General features: G+C 35.0%; 1 protein-coding gene across 3 annotated transcripts in view; it reads right to left on the bottom strand.

Moving 5' to 3' along the window:
• Positions 1–5986: 5986 nt before the first annotated feature.
• The window catches only part of USP33 (ubiquitin specific peptidase 33), a 37114-nt gene continuing 26301 nt past the window's right edge, over positions 5987–16799 (bottom strand). For all 3 annotated transcript variants that reach the window (XM_079314086.1, XM_079314085.1, XM_079314087.1), the window contains exons 19-24: positions 15509–15678; positions 14091–14172; positions 12684–12792; positions 11032–11134; positions 10234–10302; positions 5987–7982 (exon numbers count right to left, since the gene is read on the bottom strand). In XM_079314086.1, coding sequence (XP_079170212.1) covers positions 7825–7982; positions 10234–10302; positions 11032–11134; positions 12684–12792; positions 14091–14172; positions 15509–15678 — 691 coding nt within the window. In that variant the 3' untranslated portion in view covers positions 5987–7824. The remainder of the gene's footprint in view (positions 7983–10233; positions 10303–11031; positions 11135–12683; positions 12793–14090; positions 14173–15508; positions 15679–16799) is intronic.

Raw genomic sequence — 16799 nt, 5'->3', positions numbered from 1 at the left:
ATGGTTGTATGGAAGTCAGCATATCAAAAATAGTATTAAAATATTACTAAACAAATAATTTTAAAAATGTAACAGTGGTAAATTTCACCCAACTGTATGTAGTCCTCTGCTAAAATAAATCCACTTCAGCCATCATTTTAGAATGTCTGGGTTTTATGCCTTTTTTTTTTTTTTTTTTTTTTTTTGTAGGAACAAGGTTGGGGGAACTAAAATTTTAGCTCTTCATTAAAGAGAACGATCTCCAGTAGCTGATAAAGGGTAAGTGACTGACAAAGGGTAAATACATTAGACAATTCAGGAGTCTTACAACCCACACAGATTATTGCAGATTTGACTTCAGTTACTGAAATTAGTCATATCCCATGTTGAAAAAGCAAGTTACCAGTCACAAAAGTGAAATGAATTTTGGAAGTTATGATTTGCATTTTCTGCCTGTATATTTAAAGTAGGGACAATCTAATCCAAATTGGTCTAGAGAAGCTGCAGTGAAGTAATCTAATCTTGTTTTTAATGATTGAATTAGTTAGACTATATTCAGTACCATGTAAATACTCCTCTCATATGAGGCATTCCCATTTAAATGGCTTTTTCTAATTTCAGTAGAGGCTTCAATGTCAGGTCAATATGAAATGACAGCTAGATTGCAGTGCATTATTTTAAAAAAATCATTCCAGAATGGAAGTCATTAAACATAAAAGCTGTACACCAAAAGGAAGATCTTTGTTTTTCAGAATGTATTATTTTTCTTAAGTTTTTACTACTCAAGAGTGGGTTTTTACATTTCTAAATTGAAATATTGCTACTTATTTCAACTAATGGTATTTTTTAAAACTTGCTTTACTGCAGTTTCTTTGAGCATGTTATTATTCTAATGTATGAAATCTGACTCAGGCTTCAAGAAAACAGGAATCCAGAGACTTCCAGGTTCTGGGACATTTCACCTATGTGAATCAAGGAAGTTTTGACTAAACAGGATGAGAGGGTGAGTTGGACCCTTATGGGCACAGTGGTTTTGCCTCAGGCTACCAAAACCCTGAAGCCCAGATCACCTCCATTTACATTCCTGGAGCATTCCCATCAGCACAGACTCTGAGTGAGTCACATTCCTCTGGGAATTTTAGTCCTTACAGATGTTATCAACTCAAGTCCAAACAATCCCTCTTATCTTTCTCTTTTAGAAACATCCCTTTGTTACATATTTGGAGCACTCTCAGGTATTAGTGGCTCTGCATTAATATTTTGAATTATGTATAACCTACATGAAGGTGCATCAGGTCACAGAATATGCCTGTTACTGTTTTGACTACCTTAGTATTCCTTCAGGCCCTAAACCCCAATAAAAGGCTCTATTGTTACTCAAAACTAAACAGCACATGTGTAGAATGTTCAATATAGACCAAAAAAACACATAAATTAGCAGTTTTCAAGTAAGGCAGAAGTGTCTAAATAAAATACATAAATAAAAAGACCTGGCACATTTCTGACTAGCCTTTAGGTGCATTTTTTTCCAAACAGAAAAGCTTTTAAAGGACAAGCCTGGCTTGTGATTAGGGCCCTCATACAGGATGTGAAAGATTTAAATAAAATTTCAAACAAATTGCCATCACATAAGAGTGAATACCAGCATCACAGACAGTTTAAGAAGATTCCTGTTTAAGGCCCAAATCCAGAATGATAGTAGACCCTTTTCAGATTTAACTTAAAAGCAGAGCAGGATCCCAGAGACTGCCTCTATTACCTGAATCCTTTCAACATCTACAGAAAGAGCCCAGGAAGACCAGACTCTGCACTTGAGTCTGCAAAGGTAAGGTCACATGTGAAGCTCAGATTCCTACTGATCAAGTTCAAAAGACAGATTATCTCCACTAGCCTGCTTGGTTGGACAGCAAATTAATTATACTACAGGCAAATGAGGTAAAAGAGCGTATTTTCCTTACTAAAAATTAGTCAGAAGACAGGCCTGTCAAAGAGTTCACAGCTAATACATGTTTTATTTCTTGCTTCTACAGTTAAATTGTAAACCTTGGTACTACATGAAACACTTAATTGAAAATACTGTCTAAGTGAATTATTAGCTGCCAGATCATTAGCACTTCAGCGTGCATGAGTGCATTTCTTTTGTTATAACTGAAAATCTCAGAGTAACCTTACTTCTGGTGCTAAGGAGACACTTCGTGCAGAGGTGGAAACAAACATGCATTCACAGTGTGAGCAAGTGCTGCATGTTCATTTGGGTTTGGCATTTTAACAGACACCCAGGGGAAGTGGTGGTGGGGGAAAAAGCAGATCCCCATGGTAACCAGGACATCTTGTTTTATAATGTTTAACATTAAACACACCAGACACAAAAAAATTAGTCACCTAGAAAAATATTCATTTCTGAGCAAAACTATTCACAAACAATGAATATGAAAAGCTCTTGGCAATGTCCTGTGAGATATGAAACAAAACCTGCTATTTTTCATTTTTAGCAGCTGACAATTTATTCTAAGTTTTTTCCTACGCCTATGAATCAACTGCCTCCTCTCTTCTGCCCTCTTTATTCTTCTCAACAAAGTACTTTTAGATTTACTTTCTCATGTGCTAAGTTGTTCCAAAAACAGATCTTACTAGAATTTTTTATGTATAATAAATTGTTTGTGAGTTCCAAGTGAGCAAGGAGGAACAGATCTGGAAATGAAATCCCCTCAACTTGATTTGTATTATGAAAATATTTTGTGGATGATGACTGCTTTATTTTTCTACCTCTCAAAGACTAGGAAGAAAAGTGCTTTAAGATTCACTAGTATTGCATAGAAAACCAGTCTATTCCTATTATACCAGCTTTACTTTTTTACTGATGGTCCATTTTATACTTGCATATAAATCAGCAAATCAAGTGTCAGCTGCATTTTTACATGCCCATTCAACAATCAAAACCTGAAGTTTTAGATGATCAACTCAACCTTGAACAAGTCAGAACAGAAAATTAATTTGCTTATTCATCTTATAAGTATTCTATTTTAGTTATCAAGTGCCTATTGCATTTTTTTAAAGCCCACACATACATGCATGTACAACCTGTGTGGAAACCTGCCATCAAGTGACTTTGCTTGTTGCACTGCTATCAGTCCAGGTGCAGAAAACCTACTGAACACTTCAGTAATGTGTTTCTCACAAATGGACCTTCTTTTTCTAGCTGTCTGAGCTGGCACACATTTAGAAAAGTTTTGAGAAAGAATAAGTAATTCCAGCTTTCTGTGAAAACCATGACTCTGTGACAATAAGCAAATGTGTAACATTACATGTATTATAAGCATATTTTATCTTACTGTGTGTGGCAGTATTCACTGGTTTCTATGGAGAAACAGACTTGTCACCTTCTTGAATGGCCTGAAGTTTGACCTAAGGCAAGTCATATTTTAAACAGATATATATATATATTCATATAATATATAATAGAACATGTTCAAGAAAACAAGTCACACTTTTCATTATCAGTGAGAATAGCACTTATACAATTTTCCTGAACAAGGCTACTTTCTAATCTCCTAAGATTCTGAAGGCTAATATAAACGAAGTTTGTTTGTAACTCGATTAATTTCTGTGAATTAACACTGAAAGTGATTTGTCTTTCTTTGTGACACTTCAGGAACCCAGAAGTCTTATTTTGCTTCCTGCTATTAACTGTCAGCTCTGGATGGCTTAAGTATAGAGGGAAGCCAGAAAAGCCATCTGTTAGGAAGAATGAGAAAGCCTAGTTGTTTTACTCATTTCCTGGGCAAAATGAAGACTGAAAGGTTTCAGTGAGAAAACTGCTTAGACTGCACTAAGCCAGATGTATATAGGGAATTCAAAAGGAATAAATGAAATAGAATTTTCTTTGTTCGGTGTCAAATAGTTGTATGGCAAATGTGAAGAAAGCACTTGGTCCCTTTAAGCAGATAATATCTAAGTTTTTCAGGCTTAAAAATTATTAAATCCCAGGCTTGCTTTTGCAAATGAACTTATATTATGAATAATGGGATACTAAAAAAAAAAAAAAAGTCAAATGTTAGCATATCATTACAAATAAATGCCTTCTGCTTTTAGAACAAGTAGGATATATAGTGCTGGAAAAACCCTGTCACTATGTAAGTTTTGAATCTGAGATGGAGAATTCTTAAATAATGCATTAGCATAGCACATCAAATTACATTAGATTTAATAAGAAAAATTCAGGACTATTGAACTGGGGGCATATTGAACTTCTGCTTCACAAATGAAAACCTCTTCATCCACATTGTAATATAGCCAAATGCATTTCTAACACTTTATGCTTTTTTATCTTATCTTGAAACAGGCTGATGGGAAGGCTGACACCCATTACAGCAGTAAATTGAGTGTCATTTGCCTATTTTTTAAAAACAAACAACCTTTATCAAATGTCACTCAATGTGACTCAAGGTCACTATTCCAGCATAACCCCCAAAATAATTATTGTAGTGCCTCTAGCCACAATACAGTTAACATACTGGAGAAGTAGATTATGTGCATTTTTATGCACATATATAAAATATATATGTATGTATATAAATGTGTAAGTATAATATAATTATATTAATATACCTAAGTATAGATGTACATATGTATCCCTATGCACAGGACCAAGTTAGATGATACTTGCAGAAACAGCTTTCTGGACTCAGTTTAAATCACTGTGTAGCCAGACTATTTAGCTCACACCTTTAAAACACATTACAAAACTGCCTTATTTTACTACTGACTAATTCAGTAGCTTTTCTGCTATTCTTTTTCCCTCCAATGATACTGTTCAGCTATATACACAGTATATGAAGCAGTCTCCTTGATGCTGGGTGTTCAGATGAACAATTAATTACATTGCTTCCAAGAAACCTTCAAAAATTTAGAGAAAACAAGCTTTGAGCTGCTAAGTCCCTGACACCCACCATACAGTTTTGCCCAGAAGACAGGATTAAAGTCACCAGACTGAAATGCAGGCTTTTAACAGCTCATATCTAGATTTCCAGGCCTACAACAAGGAGTCCACTGGATTTTTTCCTTCTTGAAGTGACAGTTTTTCTGGCACCTAAACACGTTGCTGTTTTTCCTCAACTGGAAACAAATGAACAAAGAATCCAAATAGTCTGGTGAAAGGTTTATGGAAAAAAAATAATTTCCACAGGCCCTTCCTGAGATGCATTGTTTCTTTGCTACAAATCATGACAACTTTTCCCAGTAAAGGCCTCTCCTTTACCTATTCTCTGAATTATTGCCTTCCCTCCAGCATACTCAAGTCATCCATCTGGAGTACTCCCACACTGCCATCCTTTAAAAGGCTACTTCCATTTCTGTGACATAATATCCCTTGTAGAGCTCTCCAAGGGCTAAAAGCAAGACAGTAATCCCTTTGGAATGGTCTTCAAACACATCTATTTAACTCTGCAAACTCAGGGATTTGGTTTTTTCTAAGTATGACAAAGTTCCACTGCCAAGATGCCTTTCCCCACAGTGACAAAGGCATTTCACAAACTCTGCTGGCATAAAGTGTCTCCTTACTGATCTGTGTGCATCACAGATTATTTTTCACTATGGATTTCCAGACACCCAGTAGAAAAGACTGACTAGAAAACTTCTAGATTTCTGAAAGAAGCTTCCTAAACCCAGCACAAGTCCCAACTGCTAAAGCTGAGGCAAATATCTTTGCTTATCTCAGAAAAAAAATGTTCAGTATTATCCAGCCATTATTTACACATTGGAAGTCTTCCATTTTCAGCATTCCTTTAAGGGAGAAAACTACTTATTTTTCAACACTGAGTCTTGTTGCTTTTCCCTAAAATAACTTCAACTTGTATTTATCATCATATAGCATTCAAAATTTGGAACAGTACAGATGAGATTCACAACGAGCACAGCACCAAGTAGAGCAGAATAATTACCTCCTGTGCCTCACATCTGATGCTTTTGTTACTATTACCCAGAACAGGTTTTGTTTTAGTACCACTGGGTTTTAACTCTTAGTCTGACCTGTTGTAATACCCAGAATACTCAGCACAGAACTGCTTTGTTCCCTGACAAGCTGATGTCCCTAACCCTCAATCCATTTTCCTCTTGCAAATTTTACAGGCCAGTCTGTTCTTCCATCCAGACTATTAATGAAAACATTGAATAAATTCATAAACTTGATCACTGTACTGTGCTTTAACCAAGGAAATACTTCCTAAGTTTCCAAAACAGAATGTGTAGGAAAAATTCTTGTTTAGCTTTAGTATGTTAAAAAACCTTAAATCAAAGAAAATTTTAGCAGAAACAAAAAGAAAAAAAGACTTTAAATTGACTTTAAATGAGACATTATTTCACAGGCCAATGTCAGCAAGTTGCTCATAAGCAAGTTAACTTTACCTTAGTCACCAAGACAAGTCAGTAGCAAGCATGTGATGCATTACAGGGGTAATGTGATATTAACTTCAAGTTGCTTTATCTACTAACATAAAATCACATTTACAAATACTTAAGGTTAGAGGACATTTTCTCTAGGGCTGTTATACATGGCTTTTTAACTAGAATAGCATGATGTCCTACAAACCAAAACGTTTTTAAACTACATATAAAATTATTCAGAGGAATGTCAACATTTTCTTACTTTGGAGTTAGATCTGTCAACATCATTGTCTAAACTTAAAATGGTCAATAAATATGATTGTATGGGTGTGAGAGCAGTACCACAGCATTACTTATATAGCATTAATTATATATTATTTATATAATAAATGAAAAACATTTAGGAAAGCTCCCCCCACCTATTCCACAGTTAATTTTGATTGTTTTTTTATTGATCCAGTCTTGAATAATGCTGCTTATTTCGTAACAATATCAGGCAAAAACATGAGCAAGTGTCATTCTGCATTCCAATATGAATCATTCAATAAAGTTTTGCAATATATACATTTTATCCAGCTTCTGAAATTAAAGGTCATCATGCCAATGAAAATTTTTAACAATACAATAAAAGCCTTCAAATATAAATGCTTATGAATGCAATTCAAGAGACCAGACAATTTAATTTTCTGAAATTTATATCACTCATGTCCATAATAATTTTACATTTCACACTTCATGCTCTCAAATGTTACCCTAGAGAAGACTAAATCTTTTTGCCACATATACTATTAAAGACACTAGCCAGGTTTATAGAGTTACAGAAGACTATAATAAGATGTAAAATTTAGTAGCAATAAGTTATGATATTTGCTGACTAAAACATTATTCAGTCTATCCTAATGTTTGAGCTGCTCAAATACAATAAGTATTTGGATGTTACATACTACCCATTTCATATACTTACAGTGCAAAGTAAGAGAACTTTTTTCCTGAGCATTTAGGAAATGAAAATCCTTTTTCTTTATCTTTGATTATAGTCCATTTAAAATATACTCCTCACATACCTAGGCTTGTCAAGACTGTACAATTAAGACAGGAAAAAATTTGTAGATATCAGAAGCCCAATCAGGAATCAGAGGGTTACTGAACATCTCTAAAATTTGTCCCTGTTTTTCAAGTCTAAGGATATAATAGGATTTTGACTTTCAGCAAAAAAATCAGAAATTACATTTTTCCCATTGACCAAACATTCCAAAATGTACAAACCACATGCCTTCCAAAACAGAGAAACAGCTGCTATTTAAACAAATTGCAATACATATTTCAACTTACTATTCTGTAGTTAATGTAATGCCCACTGAGCTGTGCCTCCAACAGACATAAGAGAATAAAACCTTTAGGAATGTGTTTTGGGCATTTTGTAAGGAAGCTGGATTCCTTACAAGCTCATCTTTTTCTCAAAAGCTACAGACCATGAGTTTCTAATTCAATCTTCTCTTCTGTTTGCAATATATCAGGTTCTACTGGAGGAACAGGTGGTCTGAGTATAATCTCTGGACCTCCACCATAGATTGACTGAAGAAAATTCCATGTTTCTTCTGATATTTGTCCAGAATCTGCACCTGAAAAAAAATTTAAATTTAATTATTCTTTAGAATAGTTCCTTAATGATTTAAGTCCAAAAGAGACACAAAAAGGAAAAAATAATCCAGATTAAAATTTAGAACTAAGAATTCAGATTGAAATTTAACACCATAACCTTCATTTTCACTTTAATTTGCACCAGCTGCCATTTACCTAGTTTGTGTTAGTTTTATAGTCCTTGATTCTTACAACTACCTGCTCTAAATTATGCAGTACTTGCAGAAAACACATGAAAATTCTATGATAAACATATTATCTAATAGCTACCAATCAAGCTGACACAGTAGCTCTTGGTACTCAGAAAACAATGATTCATATTATTACAAGGACATGCAGTCACATAAATTACACAGTAAAGTTCAAGGACTCAAGATTCCTCTTTCATCAGAGAAATTAATATTGATAGTAAAGAATAAAAGTATGAGGAGTACAGTGAAATTCCCAAATGACTATTATTAGGATAATAATAGCTCCAGCAATGCTACTGTAGCACTGATGGGTCAGCCTGATTTCATTCATTGATTAAAGTCTTTGATTATGATTCCATTGCTCTGGCTAGAGGTCTGTCTCCTGTCTCAAGTCAGCATTCAGCAAATATTTCTGATTTTCCACAACTTTTTACAATGGCAAAGACAAGATGCATCAGCACATCTCCCCTCTAGGTTTCAATACAAGGATCCTGTCTGATCTGAGTGATTTCCTCACATTAACCCACGCAGAGAGGTCACATTTCTGTTCTCCTCTTCTTTTAGCATATCAAAGCCCTGCCTGACAGCAAGTTTCCCCTGATATCCTCATTAGACATTATTAATGTCTTGTTCAGCCTTGTTTCAGCACCTTCATACTTAAAAAAAAAAAAGGTCAGCACTACAAGCAGGGGACTTCTCCCCCCACTCCTGTATTTTCTGTACTCAGCACCTGCTGCAGTGATGCCTACTGGTAAGAGTTTCTAAAGGGGAAGGGTACAAAGAGCTGCACATTTGTTTACCTACAATAACTCAACTATGCAAAGCTTCACCTGGAAGTCATCACACAGATCCCATGCCAGTACTAATGATGTTATGCCTCAGTTTTACTCTTTTACATTTAGGCTCTCAAGAAACAAATCTATCTCTGCAGGCACAGATCTTCACTCCCTTATCCAGACTGCAGCCAGTCAGGTTAAACTGAAGAGGCACAGTGAACTCAGGACCACTGAATCACAGAAATATGCAGTACAGGATCCTATTTAGTGGCATTCCCCCCTATTTAAACTTACAAGACAAATTTTCCACATCCTATTCATCTTTATTTCTACCCAAGCTCTAATTTGTACTAATGTATCTGAAAGTAAATTAACATCTGGCTAATTTGCTATAAATTACTGCCTCTAAAGTGATTTTTTTATCAGGCTTCATACCTTGTACTTGAATTCTAGCATCAGCATTTAAATCAGGAAAACACTAAAAAACTAATGAGTGCATAAACCAATTGTTTTTAGAATAAACTCTGGGCATTCTAGAATTAGTGAGGTTTATGGTAGGTTTATTGGTACATCCAGGGTACGCATCCAGGCATTAAGCAAAATTGGGAAAAAATCCAGTTAAATAAATATTAATCTTATTGATGCAAATTCATCTTCCAGGCTGAGCTGCAATGATTTTAAAGCTTCCTAGAAATTCTAAAGACTTCATAAAGCAGGTCATATAGAAATGTTTTCCTCTGTATCTATGAATTCCAAATAAATGGTATCTAGTATTTAACTCTGAAGAATAATAAAGAAATCTGTATCTTTGTAAAAACTTCTCTAACATGCAATGTACAGTATCAAATGACTTGCAGAAAAATGAGCAACAGATTTTATTTATAGTGGTTTTCTCCTTCTGTGAGAAGGTGTTTCTCTATTCAAATTAGGTTTCAGGGTTCAAACTACATACAGATATAGAACAGTCTCCCAATTTTGTTAAGAAAACCCATCAGATCAAGTGATACAAAGCCAAAGCACACTTTCATCATTTTCAAGTTAGTCTCCACCTCCTACACACTCAACTGTACTCAGATTAGTTTATTACAGACACTAATTCTTCATTTTAAGAATAAAATGATTCCCCAAAACTACACACCACACAGATTCATTATAAAATGCCATTCATTTAATGGCAACAATAAATAAATAAATAAATAAATATTTTTTTTCAAACTTCAGCAAATGATAAGGGGGACAAAGCTGCAGCAATATTGGACACCTACCTTGTTTTAGCACAGCATTGCCACATTTTGTTACTGCAATCTTAGCATTATCAATTGGGCCAGGAGGATCTAGTGCAACAGAAAAATTATTAAAATTGAGACAGCTGAGAACAAACACCAGGCTAGAGGTTCTATTTCCAAAGGGAAAGAAAACCAGCTCATTTGTTTACTGCTTGTTCTTGTACTGCTTAACAGTACAATCTAAGTTGTTAAAACCTAATCACATTTTTAATTAAGAACAAGTTTTCCAAAGCATTCATGATTACAGTTAAGTTTTACAGCAACATAAAACACAAATTAATCCTAATTCTAACTCTTACCAAAGTTGTCCTAGAGCAGACTCTGACAAGATGGTAGAACATTTTAACAGCTTCCATTTTAAAACTTTAGAGGCATCTGAAGTCAGCTAAACTGACATTAGTACAGTTGTTACTGAGCTATCTGAGTTTAGATGTGATGAGTTCATCTTTCCTTCAGAAGCTGGAGCATCATCTCTCTAGTCTGCACAACAAAACCTATCCCCTCTTGTACTTAGATCCAATTTTCCTGCTGCTAGTAACAGCAAACATCCTGCAAAAAAGCAACATTCTTTCCAACACTATCCCATCATCCCACTGCTGTGAATTATTTTACTATGTTCTGTATCCTGGATGAATTTGTAACCTATAATACCTGTGTCTTAGATGCTTAAGAGCTTTCACTGTCTTTGCAATCTGTCCTTCCTACAGTTTTCTACCAAAGCAGAAACAAACAATACAACAAAAGATTGCCTATATTTTGAAATGGGGCACAACTTACCACTGTCTTTACCCTTCACAAATCCTTCCCATTCTCTGAACCAGTGCATGCTGATGCAGTAAAATGTCGATGGAGATTCTTCTTCTTGGAATGCTCTATTAAGCTACAAAGAAAAAAAAAGATCTGTGGTTTTCTGTCCTTTTATTTCTGCAAACTACTGAATCCTTTGAATCACTGTAATTATTAATACCATAACATTACACTGTAACAGAACATTTTAAAGAACCAACCAATGACCATAAAAACAGTAAACACCTGGTGAATACCCAAGATGAGATTCTGATGCAGTGGTAGCCTTTATACTAAAAGCTAATCTACTATTTAGTTGAGAAATTATTTATATTTCCTGAAAACAGCAACAAGTTCTTCCTAAGCAAGAGTGCTTATAAATCAAACACTAATAGATAATTACTGTGAAGGCTGAACTTTCAAGTAGAAAAAAAGTAGAGATCTTATTTTTGTAAAATAAAAAAGTCTTTTGAATTTTTTTCCCATAATTTTATGGAAAGTTCTTTGTGTGATGAACAGCATCTTCATCTGTGTTTGTTTTTCCTCAAGTATTTTGAGCAGATGGCAGTACAATATATTGGGACTTTTCATGACTTATGGAACTTTTACATTATGAAGAAAAAAGCAAAAAGTCACTTAAACCTTTAAACAATTATCTTTTTAGCACTGTAATAACACAGCTACACTTCCCCTTCGAAGCCATAAACCTAAAACATCAACAAAACTTCTTAGGGTTTCATATAGACTAAAAGCCATCTTTGTAGAGGACAGTAAAATTTTCTGTGTACTAACCAGTATCAATACTTGCACAACAGTGCACATATAATCATTGCTTTGACTGGAAAGACACTGGCTGCTAAAGGAAATGGAGTTGACTCAATGTCATTAATAATTATGAACCAGTGGTAATCCAGAGATTATCACTGGTAATCCTAAAAATTTAAAAAAAACATAGAAGAGCTGACAATCTCTGAAGTGTGATTGAAGGACAAACAGAATTGAAAAAACAGTCAGTTTTGTTTTTCTTCCTTTCATGAGCTGAGATAGCAGAAATGGGACTCCAATCTCTTATTTTCACTGAAAACTTGAAAACACGTATTTGTTTAAGAACTTCAGAATCATTACCACTAGTTATTTTAGCATTCAGACATAATCCTCTAACCCAGGGAAAATACAATATACAAATATACAATATACAAAATAATTTTACAGATCCATTACAATACTAGTATATTTATTTCACATTGAATTACTTATGCTTGTTTATGTTTCTGATGCCTTTTTTTAAAATTAGAACTAATGATTATAATTAAATTTTTCTTGGCACAGTATTATTGCACTTAAATCTTATCAGACTGCACAGAACAGACCACTGGCAGTGTATAAAGAACAACTGCTCATGTGGCTGTCTCCACACTATAAAAAAGCAATTTAAGAAACACATTAAAAATCTTCTCTAAGTACATTTTCATATAAGCCTTTGTCTGGGGTTTCACAAGAACATTACTACTGCCAGGAGAGATGGAGTGGTATATAGGTATAGAGATATTAAATAAGTCCATTTGTTACAGGAATCCCTTGGGTCTAGTCATGAATGTCAGGTGTTGGCCAGTGGCAGAATAGATAAGTGTTTACTTTTTTACCCGTATAAACATTTCCAATTCATTTTTCCTTCTTTTTTCAATTCTTTCAGACTCTATTTGGCAGGTGTGACAAACATACAGATGGTTAACAGCTGGTCCTCCTCCATATCTGCAGTGAAAGTGAAAAAAACCAAACAATCAATCACTCTTGTGGAAAATATGCAAAAAGATCATGCACCGGTAGACGTGGCAAATGTCAGTATGAACAGAAGGCTGATACATGCCAGTCACAGTGATCCCAAAAAGCCATCCTGTATTTTCCTGGTAATAGTCTGTTCCCCATCCTAAGACCATCTTGCAAGTTCTGACTGCCTCATGCCACTACAAACCATCTCAAACTCAGCTGCATCAGAGACTTCAGAAGCAGTTAACTGTGGTTAGAACATGTCAGTGAGCAAGTATTATTATATATAGACCAGGTGTGATTTTACCCAAGGCCTCTAAGAAACAGCCTGTAGAAATACCAGCCAGTTCTGTTTTACACATGTTCTTCCACCCCACCAGAGTCTTTATCAGCTTTGCTACCTCCCTGACCCCAGTCTCTAAACTCATTTACTGTTTTGTTCTTAATAAGTTATTCTTGACCCTTCCCTCATGTTTTTGTTCTGTGAAACTTTATTCATGGAAGTCTGCAGGAGCACTGCTCCTGAGAAGGATATTTTTGCATACAGAAAATGGATAATGGAAGAAAAATTTAATACATATAGAAAAAGGGAAATGAACTGGAAATAGGATTTTTTGTATCTTTTATTTGTGTGCACCAAAACTTTAAAACATCTATAAAAAACTCCCCAAACCCTCAGATGTATTGTTTAGGTGTAGGAAATTAACAGCTAAAAATATTTAATGCAAGTGCAATACAGAGTGTTGAAAGCCATCAGCAAAGCTCTTCTGCATTTTTTTTTAAACTTTAGAATAGGCATAGCTGGTGAGAATTCCTCCTTTGTAAGCACTCAAACCTGACTGACATTGAAGTGTGGGGCAGTAACACAGAACACTAGGATATAAGTTATTTTGAAGCAGTACTGGCAGCTGAGGCTATAGATTCAAAGCCAACATAAAAGAAAAGCTGTATCCAGCCAAAAAGAGAACAGGAAGCTGATACAGAGAGCTCTTTCAAAAAACCTCTGCAAAGTGTACTTTTGCTGACCTACTTTGTGTTATTTCATACATACCATACATGTTTATTGGTTTAATATTGAAGTACTACTCCAATAACACACTACTCTATGCAGTTGTTTACTTTGCACAAGAAAATTATATAAATTGGCTGTTTGCAATCCCTTCACTTAGCTGTGTGCCCAGAGGGCCATCTTTTTCCTGAGCCACTAATTCTAAAGTCTGATGTTGCCACTTGGCTCTCAAGTTGTACCACTGGATTTATTCCAATTACAGTTCAAAACTTACCTGCTATACAGATTATCCCATATATTCTGAGGTAGCATTACAATGAGGTCCTCTATAAAGCTAGCTTTGTGTGGAGGAACACCTGCAAAAGGAACAAAAACAAAATCCCCAAACAATAAAAAAAACTTGTGGATTTTAGTAAAGAGAGGAGACAATGTTAGAAGCCCCAAATAAATAAAAAATAGAACCTTTCAATGAATTCAGAGAAACTAGAAGAAGTAAGTTTTAACTAGGTAAAATTTATCACAGTATTTAGAGACACCACACTGATTTTAGTCCTCTATGTGGCTGAGAAGCTTATATAAAGCAGAAGCAAACTAACTACATGAGTGGCTAAAATTAAAGGGCTAGAATCCATTTTACATAATGATTTCAAAAAGCTTCTTAAGGTATACAGTTAAAATGTCAGGATGATTAAATATTTTGATTATGCATGTAAACACTAAAACTGTCTATTCAAAACTCATCTATCTGCTGCAGACCTTTTGGAATTACTTCAAACAACACGAATAATTGAAAGCAGAGAAAATTTGAGGAAGGCAGAAATAGAAGGTCTTGCAGAATTAGCCATGTTGACTTGAAGCACACAGTAAACAACAGTGGACTATGCAGGAATTCTTGGGAAGAGGGAAAACTGAGTACTGGGGCACTCGTACACCAAGAGTCATCTGCTGCAGCCCTGCAGAGGGAAAGCCAAAGGGCGCACAGGCATCCTGCAGATGGCTACAGGGAAAATCATCCTGGGTTACATTTTGGTTCAACAACAGGGGCAGCACCTCCTTCTTCCAGTCTAATGAAATTGTATTTTTTATTAGAAAATAGGTATTACATAGTAATGATTTCTTGAAATGTTAGCATTCAAATATGGATATTTCCCCAAATGTGTTTTGTTTACTGTAATGCTCTTATTTTTTTAACATACAAGGAAATATTGTTATGGTCCTATACAAAACAAACAGAATTACTACTTGATTTTCACACTGCTATGCACTGGATACTTAGCATCAGGTCAATTTCTTTCAAACCATCTCACCACTTATAGCCCCAAACTGAGAAAAACATTTCAATTTGCAGAGGAAAGCATTAAGGACAATGATACAGGACAGGACTTTTAAAAAATGTGAATGTCCATGTTTAAGAAGCAAGCAGGTAAGAGGAACTGTCCTCTTTAAGAATCAAGAAAGTTTATAAACAAAACAAATGTGAAGAGGAAGGAAAAAAATAGGGTAACTTCATTCAGCATAATTTCTAATCAGTCAGCTACTAAAATAAGAAAGAATTTACTTAGAAGTTATTTACCAAAGAAGTAATAATATGAACTTAGTATAGTCAAATTACTTTAATTAAAACAAGTATACACAACTGTTATAGCTAGAAATTGATACATTATTTTTAAATGATTCACAGTTAAGTCTCACCTCCATGCACACAAAGAAAGTCATTATTTGAAATTGGTCCTGGCTCTGCAAAAGTCTTGAATTTATTTAACCACTGCCTGGAAACATAGAACTGCAGAAGACTTGGTTCCATCATATTCAGTAGCCCTGATATCCTCCGTCTCTCTCTCTGTGCTTCTTCACTGCTCTTTCTATTACAGAAACAGAAATCATTAAACAAATACAGATCTTTGTGTACAGTGCAGATAACTTAGTTTGTGAAAACTCTGCCTTCAAGTAAATTATCTGGGCCTTGTCTGTACTTTGCAGTTTACACGGCCTAAGAAAGCAAACAGTTGGGCTGCAAGACAGAAGCCGACTGTGCTGCAGAGGTGGTGCAGCACCAGAGGGCTGTGCCCATCTGCTCCTTTCATCTCTGCAGCCTTTGAGATAAAGCTTTATAAGCTGCACTCCTTGGCCAGGTGTTCCCTCTTTACCTTCACAAGCAGGGTTACACAGTAAGCTGATCAGGTAATTCCCCTACTTTTCCCACTGTAAACTGGGAGTAACTCTGCTCTCCTGTTTCAGATCAAATAGAATCTCTCTCCTCCGAGCCAGTAACAGTCTTTTGTGGATATATTCTTTTTTAAAGCCATATTTTATTAATGCTATTATTTTATTATTTATTTGAATATGTTAACTCACAATCAAAGATAAAGTGTTCTTTCTTGGCAATACAGCATGACTTCCAAATTCCTTTTAAAAGGCCTACTAAGTGAGACTCATGGGCTCAGCTTGAACAGTGGCACATAGGAATGCTCCCAATGAAAGTTAAAACACCCTCAGATCACATCTCCTTTTTTATGCAACTCTGACACAATGTATTTTACAGCAAACTTTTAGTGGAAATTTGATCTTAGTACCAGAAATTTAAAATCTGAACACTGAGTTGCTTTTATTATCTCAAGTACAAAAGTTTCCTAGACTGAAGATGATGGTAACATGATTTCTCACCTTTCATTTCAATTTTCAGGAAGAGAACAGCCTATAAATAGCATTAAATTAAATGTATAATACAATGGATGAAATTACAAAATAGTAAAACCTCTGATGTCCTACATACCATCTGACAGACTTTGGAGAATTCCAGTTGGAGCTCTAACAGCTAAAAAACTTCTGTGTGCAAAACCTCCCTATGTGCAGAATTCCCTTCCTCTAATTGAAAATAAGATGGCTAGTTCTTAATTGATGCTTCAAGTTCTCTTACTATGCAGATTTCATTTTCATTTTAACATAAACACTCAAGCTCTGACAGAGCAAGTGTTAAGGACAT

The sequence above is a fragment of the Erithacus rubecula genome (assembly GCF_903797595.1).
Source record: "Erithacus rubecula genome assembly, chromosome: 10".
Classification (NCBI taxonomy): Eukaryota; Metazoa; Chordata; class Aves; order Passeriformes; family Muscicapidae; genus Erithacus; species Erithacus rubecula.
Note: the sequence above shows the minus strand (reverse complement) of the source record. Positions and strands in the feature narration are given on the sequence as shown.